Source organism: Ixodes scapularis, unplaced genomic scaffold (assembly GCF_016920785.2).
Source record: "Ixodes scapularis isolate PalLabHiFi unplaced genomic scaffold, ASM1692078v2 PGA_scaffold9__187_contigs__length_104089568, whole genome shotgun sequence".
Taxonomy (NCBI): domain Eukaryota; kingdom Metazoa; phylum Arthropoda; class Arachnida; order Ixodida; family Ixodidae; genus Ixodes; species Ixodes scapularis.
In genome coordinates this window covers 94,467,784-94,485,818 of record NW_024609884.1, presented here as the reverse complement: position 1 = coordinate 94,485,818, position 18,035 = coordinate 94,467,784, and the positions used below count along the sequence as shown (strand labels likewise).

General features: G+C 46.9%; 1 protein-coding gene across 1 annotated transcript in view; it reads right to left on the bottom strand.

The window, feature by feature from the left end:
* Positions 1–4,407: 4,407 nt before the first annotated feature.
* LOC115329262 overlaps positions 4,408–18,035 on the bottom strand; it is a 42,592-nt gene continuing 28,964 nt past the window's right edge. Inside the window, exons 2-3 of the mRNA XM_029990794.3 lie at positions 10,929–11,269; positions 4,408–5,142 (exon numbers count right to left, since the gene is read on the bottom strand). Coding sequence (XP_029846654.1) covers positions 5,112–5,142; positions 10,929–11,269 — 372 coding nt within the window. The 3' untranslated portion in view covers positions 4,408–5,111. The remainder of the gene's footprint in view (positions 5,143–10,928; positions 11,270–18,035) is intronic.

Genomic DNA, 18,035 nt, shown 5'->3' with positions numbered 1-18,035 from the left:
TAGGAGGGCAGTTTCTCCAGGAACCGTAGTATATTTAAACAGCAAAATAAAAGATAGCTTTCTCTTTTGTCGATTTTACTTACCATTATTTTTTTTGTTTCATATTGAAATTCCAAACTGTAAATGTGCGTACCTTCCGTTATATTTTTATATTGTTCAGTCCTTTCGCCAGAGCGCAATCGCTCTCGGGGAGGAGACAACCGACAGTCACATAGGCCACTGATACGATAGGAGCTTACTGTTCACACCAGCGTTCCAACATGGCTATCCGCACGTCGATCGATTGCACGTAATACCTCAAGTGGTATTAAACTATTTAATCTAAAGCGGAATGCAAACCTGCGAAACCCCGCCCCCTCCGATCACGGCCCGACCAGCGGCATCAATACCCTACAGTTTACGTGATATCGATCATCTTGTTACACTACTGATATACGCGAACACACTGTCACATCGGCGGCGATAATTCCGGTCTTCTGTTCACAACGCAGAACACTGCCATCGCGATCTTGCTGCCATGTTGCTGACACGCAGAAATACAGAACCGACCTCAGCACAGAAGGCACCCAGGCACCCGGCAGCAAAATCTGCCTGTCTCGGACACAGTATCCGCGATTTCCATAACGTCGCTAACGTCGACACATCCACTGTGGACCGCGCTGTGGACGCATCGTTCCGCGTGTTCCGCGTGGTCCGCATGGTTCCGCGTGGGTTCTGCAATCCGGATGTGTCCATCTTAGCCCAGTGTACGCGCTGCTGGCACTGCTCCGGGACTTCGCTGTTTCTGGCGCCTTCGTTTGCTCGTTTGATAAAATTAGTGGTGAAAACATCACTGCAACCGAAATGTTCTGCGTGTTCGGACTAGAAGACGGAATTGCAGGCGGCCTTCGCTGCCGCTGAAGCTCAGTCAACTCAACAACATTTATTTAACAACGCACACGACGTGCTCAAAAAACGAAACCGAAAGAAGATGAGTCGGGATGGCGAAAGCTTTCTACCGTTTGCCTGGAGAAGGAGAAAAACGTCTCATTCCTCCCTTCTTCTCGTGTCCGCTTGGGGGCGCGTCAATAAAAGGGGGGAAAATGCGCCGTTGCTACCTTTTTCCTCCATCTGTTCTCAGAGTGCAGGAAGCTATGGTTTGGCCAATTGCGAGGTTCCGACCACAGCGACGCTTTTGGTCGCGCACGTCGCTAATATAGGCGAGGACACACAGCACGGCGAACGCTACGACGCGATCGACTAGATAAAGTTGGGAAACGGAACAAATGGTCCTGAAACAAATGGTCCCGGAACAAATGGTCCCGGAACAAATGGTCCCAAGTGCAAACTAGGAAAAAATGATCCCAGATAAATATCGGCAATGTGGCTTCTGCGTTTTGGGATAAACTCGATAATATCCAATGACACTCGCCGAATTTCGAGGCTGTCGGTTGCACGAACTCGACCGGTTTTTATATTTTTCTGGGAAGTTCAGAAATATTGTGCGCTATGGGAACCTAATGCACCTGTAAAGGCATCGAGTTCCGCTCGGGATGTGTGCTACCACCACGTGTCATGACGAAATGGGAGTAATTTGAGTTTCATGGCTTCAACAGGGTATACCCAGAAAAAGGGGGGGGGGGGGGGGGGGAAAGAGAGAGAGGCACTCACTTGATAGAATGACGTTTCAGCGAACGCCCACGTTTCACCGAATGACACTTTAGCGAATAGTCGGCCTCTACGAAGCGGCGTTTACGGTTGTTCCAAGTGGGTTCACATTTTTGTAAGGAGCCGCCGCAGACTATCGCCGCGAAGAGACGTAAGCGCAGCACGGGGGGGGGGGGGGGGGGGGGGGGGGGGGGGGATTAACACGCGCCCCCGGTACGTTATTCGCTAAAACGTCGATTCGCTCAAATGTCACTGATCGCTAAAACGTCATTTGCTCATGTGATATGAACTAGGGGCACTCGTTTTTCGTTTCAAAAGAGCCTGCTGATATAATAAATGGTATAAAGCCGCTTATATGAAAATAGTAATAACTCATAATATCGTATAAGGTCACTAAATTAACAGCTAGGAGATAATTGCTGGACAGTATTCAATTCGAAAATATTCTGACGATTTCTTCGAAGTAACAAGCTTCGAGGTAACCAACCTCAAGATATAGACGAGATCCTTCATTCCACCAGTAAATCACTGATTGCATAACGGATGGAGTGTATTGCATGGTATATCTTAGTTTCAAAACAATCCACTAAGGGGATCATGTTTTCCTACCTTGGACTTGGGAGCATTGGCTCCGGGACCATTTGTGCCGGCACCATTACTTCCGGGACAATTAGTTCCGGGACCATTAGTTCCGGGACCATTAGTTCCGGGACCATTTGTTCCTACACCCGATGAAGTTCGATTGGCGCGCCCGAGTACAGCTACAGCCGACAACGCCTTCACCATCCACAAGGCGCAAAAAAAAAAAAAAAAAAAAAAAAAAAAAAAAAAAAAAAAGAAAACCGAAACAAAGAAGTGTTTTTTGCCCATGACACCCGGGCGCGCACTCTTTCTGCTCGGAGCGTCTGCTGTGGCCTTGACGGACGCTGGCTTGAACACCGCGCCAGAGATCTTTCCTATTCAACAGGTTCATGAAACTGCTATTCCAACCGCTGAAGCACAAAACTAAGGTCAATGACGAAGCAGTATCTAAGCAACACGCATACTCCAAGTGCCAAGATTTATAGCATCTTCGATCAACTCGCACCGGAATCGCCCTGAAACCAGCACAGTGCACAGCGCTCCTCGGTCGTGCAGCGCGATGTCGGTGCAACATCGAGGACAAACTGCGCCGCGCCGGCGGCGCCGGTGCACCGCGGCGAGCTCCACCTTGCGTCACTTCACGTTTTGTTCGTTTTTTCTTGCGCAGGTCAGTGCACGGTGCCCGTCTGCTGTCAATTTCTTCTATTCTTTTACTCGCGGATTTGACGGTCCCACAGAAATAAACATCGTGGACGTGATTGCCGATGGGGTAAAGAAGCGGGTGACAATTCCACATGTATATGTTGGCCATCATTATTGGTTCAAGAAAACGAAACACCAGATAATAGCCGTACCTCGCTGTCATCGAAACTCCTCGCGCCGCTTTCCACGAAGTTCGTGCTTTCCGGGCGCTCCTTGCCACCGCAGCAATCGCCAGTAATCGCGGCGATGGCGAGAAGCTCGTCGTCTCGCCGTCAGAAGACCCGAGGAAATCATCTATAGTGCAGCTGCGAGGCGTGTTCGTTTTTGCAAGATCGCCATCTCGATAGTCTGCGCGTCTGCTACTCCCGCCATCTTCTCGATTCCCGCTCCTGGCCGCAATGCCTGATGGGACTGCCCCCCGGCGCACCACCGATTTTCTTGGTGCGCGTTGGGGCAACGAAAAGCCGCACCGGGAGGGTGCGCTTCGTTGATCGAGGACGTACGGTGCGCACCGGTGCACTTGATCGAAGATGAAGGGGCGCACCTCAGTGCCCCGGTGCGCACCGGTGCGGATGATCGAGGATGCTATTAGATAACGTGGCGCACCCAGAAAACGACTTTAAAAACAAACATGTCTCCCATGGAGAAGCATGCGAAACCGGGCCAGCGACAGGCTGTCTAGAGCCACTAAATAAGCTACGCTTCAGAGTAACGACACTTACCCATCTTGTGGCTTAAAATCATGGTGGCCAGTTGTCTGAAGCTTTATCCGAGATCGCAGGAAACGCTTTTCCATCCTCCAGACATTTCGAAACAGTTCGCGACAGAGCAAAACGATATCACATAAGCTTGCTAACACCGCATCTAAAGCTGAGGGAAATCGCATATCTGAATTGTGGCTATTGATAGTTGCCTCTGCTCTGCTCTAAACACCAAGATGGCGGCGACCACAAGAATACCGGGGAACAGACTGCCGATACTCTAAGCGTAGCTCATAAAGTGGCTCTAAGGCTGCCATCAGCCGGATATTATGGAGCCACCTGGTGGCGCCGTTTGTAACGAATTCGACGAGAGGACTTTATCTGGCAGCTACAACGCCGCGCGGAGGTCACACCTTTATATACCTTATACCGTGACCTTAACACACTCGGCCACCAACCCCACCCCCACTGTGCCGCTATTCGCTTCCAAGGGCCGCTCATTTAAGTGCTGCACCACCCTTTGCTTCGCAGACACGGACACCGTGCTTGGACACATTTGATGCGTGTAATACACACAAACACATAAAGGGGCTTTACAAACAAATTATGTTGCGCTAGAGGCTTGAATCTCAGGACCATTCGTATCCACGCGATCGACATACCACCCTTTTAGCCCGCCACAGCTTTGTGCTCAAACAATGTAATTTTGCAGCAGTCACAAATGTCGGAAAATCTCAAAAATGATTTTTCCCCTACGGGTTCGAGCGACACAAACTATATTGAATTACATTTATTCAGCTATTTTCGTATAAGTCCAAATTTGCACAACCTCCGTCACCGGTTGTCCCCTGCGACGCGGCATCAGGCGTGACACAGCAGCTCCAGGAAGATGTCCAGTGTGCTCGTGCGGCCCGAGAAGAAGCCCGTCTTGAGCAGCGTCATCTCGCACATGGCGGACGGAATGTTGGGCTCCCTATAGTAGGCATCCAGAACTCGCGATAGTCACCCATCAGCGCCTTCTTGAAGGGCCACTGCGTCGTTGGCGTCCCTGCAGAGCCTGCAGCAGTGACGCACAAAACTTACGCAGTCCACGCACCGCAGGTGGATCTCTAGCCGCGCCATGTAGCCGTCTAGCGAGAAGACGTCGCTGCAGCTAAGCGTCTGGCAGCACCGCGACGCCTGGGCGCAAAGGGATGCCAGGTTGCTGACGGACCATAGCGCTCTTCAAGCGCGCTGAGGGTCGTCAGAGCGAAACCGCCGCTCTCCAGCGAGGCGTTGGCACCCTCAATCGATGCGATCATGTACAGGGCATCGCTGAGATGTCTCGGTTCTCGTGGGGCGGGTTCTGGAGTCGGCGTCGACGCCGGGACGGGAACGCCGCCGGCCCTGCGACCAGTTGGGCTTTGAGGGCGGCCAGCTCTGCCTGTAGGAGGCTTGAGACGCTCGCGGCGGCTGAGTTGGTTTCTGAGCGCGAGCGCTTCATGTCTCCCGAGAGGGTGTTGAGGCTTGCCTGCAGTCAAAGAGGTGGAAAAATGCAATCAAGGTTTAAAAAAACAAAACGTTCACTGCCTTTTGTTTTTACATTTTGGTTTAAATTAGCGCACTCGTGCTGACTGTGGTCTGTATAGCGTCGTATGCTGCCCATACATCAAAAGTGGTCCAGAAGTGGCAACAAATGACGTCACAAAAGCCGATGATCGCGACAGGCTGTTGCATGTCGCGATCCCAGCAGAGGGCCTATGAGCGCGAGTGTCGCTGTCGTTACGGCGTCCCAACCTATGGCTGCCTAAGCTTCTGTGGACTGCCACACTGGACAGCAACATGCAGCAGAACAGGCGTCAGCCACATACACCACTGCTGCTGGGCCGCCGCCAGGATCGTGACAGACGACAGCATGACACTTCCGTGACGTCATCAGGCGGAAAGCGAGGGACCACTTTTTGGACGCGGTAAGCACACCAGTCGGAGTCGCGTTCCAGGCACCATACTGCAGCAAAATTAACTGTTGGGCTAGTTGGCTACACATTGTATAAAAATTCAAAAGCGCAAACACCAAGGAAAAGAAGAGGGGACAGGACAGAGCGCTTACTCCAACTGGAAGTTTAATGCATTCCCCGAGGAAGACATAAAAGAAGAATTAGGTATGTGAAGGTAAAAAAGAAGAAAAAAATTATTGTTATAGTTTATAGACGCATTAAAAAATTTTTAAACTAAATCTTACCCCTTGACACTAGCAAAAAAATGTAATAAAAATTCAGAAATATAAACAAAATCAGTAGGGCAAAGATAAGGTTAGAAAACACTAAAATGACCCGCGTTAAGGAAAAAGGTCGAGGTATCTCATCTCTTTCTCGGACAGCGCTATTGATGGTGCGCTTATGCAAGCTCCCCCGAGAGACAATATGGTTTTCGCTTCATAGAGTTCTCGGGATCTTTTTCTATGGTAATGCTTGAGGATCTTAGTCTGTTGGAATATGGGTGTGCAGTGGCAGTCACGGACATGTATGGCGAGATGTCCCGATGGTGATGATTTCAGAGAAAGGTGATGCTCTCGAAGTCTCACGTTCACACAGCGCCCAGATTGTCCGACGTAGACTTTTCCACATGTGAATGGAATTTCGTAGACTACGTTGATGTTGCAGTTGACGTACTTGTGCGTATGCTTGACGGTGCAGTTGTTGTTATTTTCGTTTTGCGAATTAATCTTAGGACACAATTTTTTTAGTTTGTTTGGAGCTGAAAGTACCACTGGTACTTCATACTTTGAGCCTATCCGTTTGAAGTTGTGTGATATGTTGTGGAAGTAGGGTATCACTGCCGGTCGCGTTTTCTTGCAATTTCGCTGTCCTCTTCCCTTGGGAGTTGTCAGACATTCTGCTACATCAAACAATAATGAATTGGTGTATCCAGAATCCTGCAGCCTCTGCACTTGTGCTTCGAAACTGCGCTTAGCCGTGTGTTCACAGGACTTGTGCAGGGCCGCTTTGAAGCAGCTCTGCACTATTCCTCTTTTGATGATCTTGGAGTGGGCAGAATCAAAAGGTAGGAGTCTTTTTTTGGACCGTGGTGCATAAGTCCAGCAAGTGTGCGATTTTTCAAAGGACAGTTGTAAATCTAAAAATTGAAGCTTGCTATTAGTAGGTAACTCATGTGTGAATTTGAGTCCTTGAGCTTGTGTCATGAAACTGTTGCTTATGATGTTGAATGTAGCACAATCATATTGGTCAGGTCCGGTGGAAAGTAAAATGAGATAGTCATCGACGTATCTAAAGATACGTGTTACAAGGTTTGTGGGAAGGCTCTGGGCTATTGCCCTGTCACAGGTGGAAAGAAAAATGTCGCATAAGACAGGTGCTACACAGGAGCCAATGCAAATTCCTTTCTTTTGGATGTAAGTACTGCCGCTAAAAGTTACAAAGGTAGATGTGAGGTAGAACCTAAGGAGTTCCATGAAAGATTCGGATGGTATGCCACATTGATTTTGAAATGACACAGTTCCATTAGCCTCTATGCAATCGCTGACTGCTTCAAACATTCTTGCGTGAGGGACCGAGTAGAACAAGTCCTCCACATCAAGGGAGAGTCCAAACTTTACTGTTGAAGCACTTGATTTAAGGTAGTCTATCAGAGATTCTGAGTTTGGAATTAGAAAAGGGTCATAGATGTTGAGGCTGTTCAGGTGGCGTAAAAGAAATTGGGACATAGCTCCCTGCCAAGATCCTCGTTCAGTTACTATTACACGAAAAGGGCAACCCTCTTTGTGAGTTTTGGCGGTGAAAAACATTTCCAATTGATCACTTTTAGTAGTGTTTATCTGTTTTCTCAATTGGCTTAGATCTAGCCTGCTGCACGCTGGAGTGCTTTTGCCTTCACTTTTTTTGGATTGAACCTCTCCAAGCAATTAAAATTCTTGACTATATAGAACTGGGCTTTATCAAGGTAAATCTCTCTGGTCGTCACAACAAAACCCCCTTCCTTGTCCGATATTAGAAGATTCAAATTTCTTTCTCGAAAGTGATTGACTATACGAGTGAAATGTATCTTCCTGTCGCTTTGAGGGCCAGCTTTTAGTAGTATTTCCATACAGTCAGAAACGCAACTCTGTCGGTTTTCTTCCTGAGCTTTAGAAGCGATATCATGGACGTTTGACACCATATGTATTGTTTTTATACAATGTGTAGCCAACTAGCCCAACAGTTAATTTTGATTCAATATCTTTCTTCTACACTGGGCCCTTTTCCGTGTGTATTTTCTGCAGATTGTGTTTCTTTTTACGTCAATTCCATCGCCTTCTCTACTTGCCAAGCAAGATTGTACTCTTTTGCCATCAGACACAGTGTGATTCCACAAGACGTCTGTGCGTTGTTTGGCAATGCAAGACCATCACTGCAACACGCCAAGAGGATGTGCAGGATTTTGCGGTCTGAGATGTGGCGACAGGTCCGGTTTTATCGGTCCTGTCTCAGCGCCCTTGCCGGCATCGGCATCCCCAATGATGGACACGTCACCAGATACAGGTTCTTCCTGACTACAGCCAGCCAAAAGACTGAATTCCTTTGGGGCTCTTACATCCCTCATCTAAAATACCTACGTTCATCTAGGACGCAGCGGAAAGGCGAATCTGTTACGCTCTTAGGCTGCGAGCCCCTTTCGGATGATATACGAGGTGTTCTTGAAAAAGGACCGAAATTTTGTACTGAGCCCCAACAGCAAGGAATACATATGGTGTCAAACGTCCATGATATCGCTTCTAAAGCTCAGGAAGAAAACCGACAGAGTTGCGTTTCTGACTGTATGGAAATACTACTAAAAGCTGGCCCTCAAAGCGACAGGAAGATACATTTCACTCGTATAGTCAATCACTTTCGAGAAAGAAATTTGAATCTTCTAATATCGGACAAGGAAGGGGGTTTTGTTGTGACGACCAGAGAGATTTACCTTGATAAAGCCCAGTTCTATATAGACAAGAATTTTAATTGCTTGGAGAGGTTCAATCCAAAAAAAGTGAAGGCAAAAGCACTCCAGCTGTGCAGCAGGCTAGATCTAAGCCAATTGAGAAAACAGATAAACACTACTAAAAGTGATCAATTGGAAATGTTTTTCACCGCCAAAACTCACAAAGAGGGTTGCCCTTTTCGTGTAATAGTAACTGAACGAGGATCTTGGCAGGGAGCTATGTCCCAATTTCTTTTACGCCACCTGAACAGCCTCAACATCTATGACCCTTTTCTAATTCCAAACTCAGAATCTATGATAGACTACCTTAAATCAAGTGCTTCAACAGTAAAGTTTGGACTCTCCCTTGATGTGGAGGACTTGTTCTACTCGGTCCCTCACGCAAGAATGTTTGAAGCAGTCAGCGATTGCATAGAGGCTAATGGAACTGTGTCATTTCAAAATCAATGTGGCATACCATCCGAATCTTTCATGGAACTCCTTAGGTTCTACCTCACATCTACCTTTGTAACTTTTAGCGGCAGTACTTACATCCAAAAGAAAGGAATTTGCATTGGCTCCTGTGTAGCACCTGTCTTATGCGACATTTTTCTTTCCACCTGTGACAGGGCAATAGCCCAGAGCCTTCCCACAAACCTTGTAACACGTATCTTTAGATACGTCGATGACTATCTCGTTTTACTTTCCACCGGACCTGACCAATATGATTGTGCTACATTCAACATCATAAGCAACAGTTTCATGACACAAGCTCAAGGACTCAAATTCACACATGAGTTACCTACTAATAGCAAGCTTCAATTTTTAGATTTACAACTGTCCTTTGAAAAATCGCACACTTGCTGGACTTATGCACCACGGTCCAAAAAAAGACTCCTACCTTTTGATTCTGCCCACTCCAAGATCATCAAAAGAGGAATAGTGCAGAGCTGCTTCAAAGCGGCCCTGCACAAGTCCTGTGAACACACGGCTAAGCGCAGTTTCGAAGCACAAGTGCAGAGGCTGCAGGATTCTGGATACACCAATTCATTATTGTTTGATGCAGCAGAATGTCTGACAACTCCCAAGGGAAGAGGACAACGAAATTGCAAGAAAACGCGACCGGCAGTGATACCCTACTTCCACAACATATCACACAACTTCAAACGGATAGGCTCAAAGTATGAAGTACCAGTGGTACTTTCAGCTCCAAACAAACTAAAAAAATTGTGTCCTAAGATTAATTCGCAAAACGAAAATAACAACAACTGCACCGTCAAGCATACGCACAAGTACGTCAACTGCAACATCAACGTAGTCTACGAAATTCCATTCACATGTGGAAAAGTCTACGTCGGACAATCTGGGCGCTGTGTGAACGTGAGACTTCGAGAGCATCACCTTTCTCTGAAATCATCACCATCGGGACATCTCGCCATACATGTCCGTGACTGCCACTGCACACCCATATTCCAACAGACTAAGATCCTCAAGCATTACCATAGAAAAAGATCCCGAGAACTCTATGAAGCGAAAACCATATTGTCTCTCGGGGGAGCTTGCATAAGCGCACCATCAATAGCGCTGTCCGAGAAAGAGATGAGATACCTCGACCTTTTTCCTTAACGCGGGTCATTTTAGTGTTTTCTAACCTTATCTTTGCCCTACTGATTTTGTTTATATTTCTGAATTTTTATTACATTTTTTCGGTAGTGTCAAGGGGTAAGATTTAGTTTAAAATTTTTTTAATGCGTCTATAAACTATAACAATAATTTTTTTTCTTCTTTTTTACCTTCACATACCTAATTCTTCTTTTATGTCTTCCTCGGGGAATGCATTAAACTTCCAGTTGGAGTAAGCGCTCTGTCCTGTCCCCTCTTCTTTTCCTTGGTGTTTGCGCTTTTGAATTTTTATACCATACTGCAGGCAAGATAAAAAAAGTGTATCTGCGAAAAGGCCTCATACATTCTGGAGCACTGCTTCACACATATGTAAGACACGTCTAAGGAGAGTTTTTGTATGACTAATGTGACCCTCATACGGGGAAGACAGACGCGTCAGCCAATGTCAGCAGACTTGCTGCTGCTAATACTTGATACAAAGGACTGTCTGCAGACGCTCTCTGAGGTGTCTTTCTTCCTCGCCCATTGGACATACAACAACCTTCGTTCGACGTCTTCGAATCATAAATATGCACGAAGCTCAGAACGTGCTAGAGTCCTGTCCACCTTCTCTCATCATGTCTGCAGAGAACACCGTGTCTTTTGTGTGACGTATGTGCCGTGTGACTGCGGCAGTGTGACCGCGGCTTTCAAGAGGCCAACGATCCCTCTGACTGACGCGGTAGCACGCGCGTCTACCTGTTGCAGCTGACCCCGTGGAAGGCCCAGTGCTCCTCGAAGTGCTCCAGGAGCCCCGAGACCGGACCGACGAAGCAGCAGCCCTGGTTCCAGCGGGCCGCCCTGAGCCGGAGAACCTGGTCTGGAGGGAGCTGCAGCCTGCCCATGGCGTCCTGGTCGTTCGCGTGACCGTCCAGGGGGCACACGCGGCCCTTGTCCTTGGTGGCAGCGAAGCAGGGCTCGCAGAGGGCGTGCGAGCAGGGCAGCACCAGCGTCGCCCTGGGCTCCACTCCGCACAGGCAGCACACGCGGATGGCCGGCGGGTGCTTCTCGAAGGCCAGCGGACGCCAGTTTAGGCCAGTCTGGAAGACTACGACGCGGTAAGAAGCGGCCGTCGCGGACATGACAGTTCTGCAAGTGCAGTGCCCGAGAAACAGCACGAGGGAACGTGCTGCGAAGATGTTCGGACGAACGCGCCACGAACACTAGTGGCACGTTCTACGCTTGCCTCAGATACACTGTATCGCAGGAGGTGGCGTCCGTATTCCCCAGATGTGGAGCGAAGTGTCACGGAAGTGGGCATGGCCACGTAATATCCCCTCTGTCTCTCGGTTAATGACACGGTAATTTCCGTGTTTGTTTTTTCTTATACTAAGTTTTCTATCTTTTTGCCACTGTCTCGGGTAATTCTCATCGTAAATATACTCCGTTCACTGTTAAAGACCGACGTACTATCGGGGAAAAATGAAATGCGAACAGAGGAGCGCGTAACTCGCGGTACAGGCTGCGCCACCCGGAAGTGAGCCTAGGGGAGAGGGTGCGTGGCCTACTCTGATGTGTTTATGCTGCTACTAGCGGCGAGCTTCCTCTTCGCAGCACGCGGCGAGCGAGCGAAGATAGCGGTTGTCAGACAACAAATCGGGCAACATCCCTGCCGGGCGGCAGCAACATGTTGCCCGACTGTTGTTGTTGCCGCGATGTGACAGGGTCGCCGGCAACACGACATCCCCGTATTGACGGATAGAGTTGTCCAACTGTTGCTTGCCTCAGTGTGACAGGGCCTTAAGAGGAACAATGCCGAAGCTTGGGGAGCGCCGAGGGAAGGGCGTAAACACATCAGAGTAGGCCATACACCCTCGCCCCTAGGCTCACTTCCAGGGGCACAGCCGCGAGCCACGCGCTTCTCTGTTCGCATTTCATTTTACAGCGAAGCCGTATACGTCTACCAGCCAAGGAAATTTTCGTGTCGTCGTTGTAAGCGAAAAACTCTCGGCGAACAATTGAAGGCGAAACAGCATATCTCCTTTGAAACCAGGCATACAGCATACAGCTCAGTATCCGTTTCAATAAAGAAACCCACAAAACAAGCATCAAAACCACATGATGCATGATAAGGCGCGTGTGGGCGATAGGAACACCCTCCCACGCGTTCCGGTAAAGATTAGGTTTGAAGCTGCTTCGAAAGGGGTTGACGTCATTGGAAGCCCTCGTGTGAAGTGCGAACCGCATAATAGATGATAACGGCGCCTGCTGCCGCGGCGACAGCGGCTTGCGACGTGGGGAGTGACGTCACTAGCCTTTCATATAAAAAAAGAAGAATCCGCCTACAGCCTGTTTCACCTTACGTCCGGACGCAGCGGATGCTACGAGCTATCTTAGCCAATCCCGTTCTGTGGACGTGGCCCGTGATACGCTTTCCGCGCGTCGCTGTGCCCCCTCTCTGAGGTCACGTGACACTCATACGGCCTCCGATTGGCTCCGATGGCTCGTAACACCGCTGCGCTTAAACGCAAGATGAAGCGGAGTATGGTAACTGATTTCATTGTTGCTGCAGCACCGCGATAAATAGGCCACGCATAGTTATGACTCCCGAGGAGCAGCGTGAATACTAGGAGCGGCAAAGGGAAAAGAAACGGCAATAGGACCAGCGGCAGCGTGCTGCGACCGGCGGCGGCATTTCACGTATAGTGCAATAAGCAATCGTTGCAGGTGATACCAGAGCTTCGCTGACCAACCACCTCCACCGCCTGGATTGGAGCCATTTGTTTCCCCGATAGTACTCTTTGCGCTTTCCACTTTTGCCCGCTTCCTTCTTTCCTGTATCCTCTCCACTTTTTACCTTACCCCAAACTTGACTTTTCTTGCAGCTTAGGAGAGGAGTAGCGCTAAGAGGATATTCTGCCTTGCAGAAAACCGAGGTTGTACGTCGGCCTTTAAGCTGTGACTAGAAGCTCCACCTTCTCTGCAAGCTCACTGGCTTCCGTAGTTCTTTGGTTGCGCATGCCTTCACACTTGTGTTAGCAAGGGCAGAAAGCTCGCGCACACAAGCTCGGAGCACGTGGATCGAAAGCTCGCGCTGCAGAGCTCAGGGATCCTAGGTAGGGTTCAATCATCAGCCCTGCCCGTTTCGATCTGAATGAGCACCGTACCGGTGTGCGGTCGTGTATCACTACTCTCGGAGCAGATAAGCAGCGAGTTTCCCGCGGGCAGTCATTTGGCAGCGGCGGCAGCATCCAGTCAACACATCTGACAAAAACGCCTGTTAAAGGTTGGTAGTCCGGACGTTTTACCTTCAGCTAACCCATGTTGCTGCTGCCGCTGCCACCGGAATTGTTATTTTGTTAGTCTTGAGCCCGTTCTCTGTAAGAGCATGTCAAACACTTGCTTCACGTGTCAGTTGGCTGTTCCCGAGGAAGAAGAGGGTGCGGTAGAGCGAATGTACACACACCTACCATTTTGGCATGTGCCGGAGTTACTAAGAAGTCTTTTTCCGGAGAAAATGAAGCCGCAAGGAAGTCGTGGCGGTGTCCACAATGCAGGAGCAGTGCATCCCGCGCTAGCGGCAGCGAGGACAGCCAGAGTGAACTAGATGTAAAATTTCTTCTTGCGTCTATCAACGAGAAGCTGGACAGTCTACCCAGTCTAAACGAAAAAGTAGACCGCATGGAACAGTCCGTACAGCACGTGTCGAATGGGTTCGATGAACTTGAAAAACAATTGAAACACCAAGCGACTGAAATTAAAGACCTAAACAAGAAAGTGAAAGAATTGGAGCAGAAGGATGAAACAAACAGAGCGATAAGGGATCAGCTCCAGCAGGCGGTGAATGAGCTCGAGTTTCGAAGCAGACGGCTCAATTCGGAAGTCCACGGGATTACTATGACACAGGGTGAGAACCTGCTTTTCATACTAAATGAGGTGGCCGATAAACTTGAGCTCCCTCATCTAACGGAGTCTGACGTTGTATCTGCTCATAGGTTGCCCGCGAAACAAGGGCTGGTGCCTGGAATAATCGTTCATTTTATGAAACAACAGAGCAGGGACGCGTGGCTGAAGCGCAAAAACAATTTTAAGAACAGTTCCCAGCGGATTTTCATTCAGGAAAACTTAACCCGCTACAATAGAGAGCTTCTTCGGGCGGCGAAAGATCGGGCTAAGGAAAAAAGCTATGCCTTCACATGGTGCACAAATGGAAAAGTTCTAGTTCCGAAAACTGAAGGAGCACGTCCTATTCACATAAGAACCAACAATGACCTTGATCAGATTAAATGAATAAATTGTACTGACGTTTGAGGGGAAACTTATAAATGAACCAACACCGTTATTATTTGCCGAATGATGTGAATGGGCTTGTACCTCGATTTTCACCCCTTTCATTGAAATGTATACATTTAAACACTAGGTCGGTAAGAAACAAATTTTTGTGTTTAGAAGAGTTTTTTACTGAATTTTCGTTTCAATTTTCCGTTATTATGCTAACCGAGACTTGGAGCACAAGTGACTTTGATGTTTTTGGATTGCCGAACTATAGAACCTATTATTTAAACAGGACCAGCAGTCGAGGTGGCGGGGTTGCGTTGCTACTTTACAATAGTACTGAGTGCACGTTGCTTGATTGTTACAGTGCAATTACTCCTGATTATGAAGTGCTTTCGCTGTGTTCGGGCCAGAGAGTGTTTTCTGTTTGCTATCGACCACCAAACGGAGATGTTTTAAAATTTTTTGAATTCTACGATCAATTTCTTGCATCTGTGGCCGAAACTGGAAAACTTTTAATTGCAGGAGGGGATTTTAATATAGATATGGCTAATGATAGCCCGTCAGCCAGAGATTTTGACACTCTTATATTATCAAATGGTTTCGTTAATGTGATTAACGTACCAACAAGGGTCACAGCGGATTGTCTATCCGTCCTTGATCTGTTCATTACAAACTGTGTCCATTCAAATTATGAAGCGGGAGCTATATCGTGTTTCATTAGTGACCATCTTCCTGTGTTTCTTTACGTTGAAAAAAATGGGCCAGCAGTAAACAAATCATCCGAAATACCTTATCAATCAATTACAGAGACGGCACTTAATGCGTTCTGGGATGCAATCTTGCATACAAATTGGAGCTATATAAGCAATTTAAAAGAGCCAAACGAGATTTATAATACCTTTTTGAGCAGTTTTAAACATTTATATTGTACTCACTTCCCTGTAAAAGTGCGTAGGCTAACTGGAAAAATTCGTAAGCCGTGGATCACTCGAGAATTACGGAAGGAAATGAAAATAAGAGATAACTTGAATAAGAAATTTTTTAATACTCGCGCACCCGATGATTTGATCATTTTCAAGCAGTACCTGAACAAAATAACAAAGAAACTACGATGAGCGCGAACGGAATATCACTCCTCATTTATAAACGATAAGAACTGTAGGCGTGACGTTATGTGGTCTAGATTAAATACAGTCCTCCATCGCGGTTCCTCACATGCCCCTCTTTCAAAACTGCAAGTCAGTGGAAAGCAATTATCCGGAAGACAATTAGCTGACGCATTTAATGATTTCTTTACAAGCCTGGCTGTCGGCGATGACTCGCCTGGCACATGTTGTGATTATGTAAATCTACAAAATGACAGATCTATGTTTTTGCATCCTGTTACCGAGGAAGAGGTGATAACAGTAATCAAAAATATAAAAAACAGTAATAGCTGCGATATCGACGGCTTACAAATAAAACCCGTGAAGCACGTAGTTCACATCCTTGCACCGATTCTTACTAAGATATTTAATCAATGTATAGTGGCTGCTGCTTTTCCAGAAAGGATTCTGGAAAAGCAGCAGCCATACAAACACGCACGAGATTCGAGTCTTAATAGCGGCCATACAAACAATATATTACAATTTCTGTTGGTAGTTCCTGATAGACTACTATATTAAATAACTGTGAATAAAAAGTGAAAAAAAATAAAAAGTGGGTTTTTTTAGAAAATCGACTCCAAACTTGCTAGTTTTTCGAAATATTCGTTTTTCAGGCTGATGTAGCGCATTATATACTTATGGCAAAATATTAAAATTATACTCAAAAGAAAGAGCATAATTGGTGCTTTACGTTGATATAAAGATCATAAAAATATGTTGATTAGGTCACACAGCACAGCTTGCTGAACTTCGTCCAATATCGTCACAGAGAGGCGGTTTGACAAATAAAAAAAAAAATTCATTAAGAATGTTATGACCTAGACGCTTAATTAGCATGAAAAAGCCTATGTCTAGAGTGTTCCCAAAAAGTTATATTGATGTAGCGTAAAATGTAGGGAAAAGGGATGGAATGAAATATGGCACCTCCGATAGGCTGGAAAAACATCAATTTCCACCTTGACCGCTTCAACGGTCCATAACTTGAGAACAAAAAATCCGACGAAATAACCGTTTGCGTCTTCTTTTATTATAGGAATTGCCCCAAAACATATATTTCGTCAAAATTAAAAATTCGACCCTAAATCCGTGCCTGAGTTGAGATGAAATCACCCATATATACGTCTGTATAAAGTCTATATACACTTTATACAGAAACATTTTATACAGTAATACTCGTGAGAATGGCTTATTTGCTAATACTGTTTGCTGCTATGGGACTATGATTAAATTATGATGTATTGTTCGACTAGTCCATAATGGCGGAAGGAAGAGTGTACAAAGCTAGAGATGATTGTTACCATTGAGAGCGCGGGCCTAGCAGTTCTGAATGCTCAATCCCAAGGACCAAAGAGCCGCGAGTTTCACCCTCGGAAAGTTATCTAGTCTATTGTTTATGTTCAGATTTCAGCCTACCTTTATTGACATTTTATCCAAAACTCCATGAGTTTGAATACCCAGACTCACAGACTCAGCTTTTTGTGAGTCTGGACTATTGCAGTTAATATTGCATGTGTAGTATTTTAACCTCATTAAGGCTGCGGTCCCACGGCAGCCATCTTGAACAAGGCGTTAGTTCAACCAATAGATGGCGACACGCACCCGTGGGGTGGCCGAAACATTGGTTCACAGTGGGATGGCTCGAGCACCATCACCTTCCCCTCGTGGCCTTGCTCGGGCCCTTGCCATTTGTGCTCAGCTGGCTCAACTAGCGTGGCCCAGCAAACGGATGTATGCGAGAATGTCAGGCTGGGTATGAATTGTTCTCTGATATAGGGAGATGCGGTTCGGCGGTTGTAACGGGCTTTCGCAATAAATCTTACCAAGAAGGAATAAAATGTTGATTGACGTGTCAATATTCTATCAATGAAAATTTCTTCTGCAGGAATGCACGCTCAGTAGACTCAATCTTCCAAGACAACAGTGGAAGCGGACGTCAAGTAAACTGCTTCGCGATTTACGGTACTTACCTCACCATTTTAATGACGACTAAAATAACGTCACGAAATATTTCGTTTCACGGGGTCCGGAAGATGTTGTAAAGGTTGTTACATTATAGTTCGCAGAAACTTTCTGGAAAGACTCGAAGTCTTCCTTGAGTCTAACGCCATCATGAACAGAAACTGAAAACGATCCACTATTCAGTCGGTGGGTGGCGAAACGTATCCGCATCTGCGGAGTCATGGTCGATGCGTACTCTAAGTGGCTGGAAGTTTACACGATGCCTGCCACGACGTCCAAACACGTCATTGACGTTCTACCGGTCTCTTTTACCTACTTTTGCCCTACCGAAAAAAAAACAAAAAACTTTTCTCTGATAACGCGTCAAATCTTGCTTCAAATAAAATAAACAAGTTTTTGAAGAAAGAAAAAAAAAAAAAAAACGGCATCAGTCATCACATTAGTGCACCATACCATCCTGCAACTAACAGGCAAGCAGAACAGA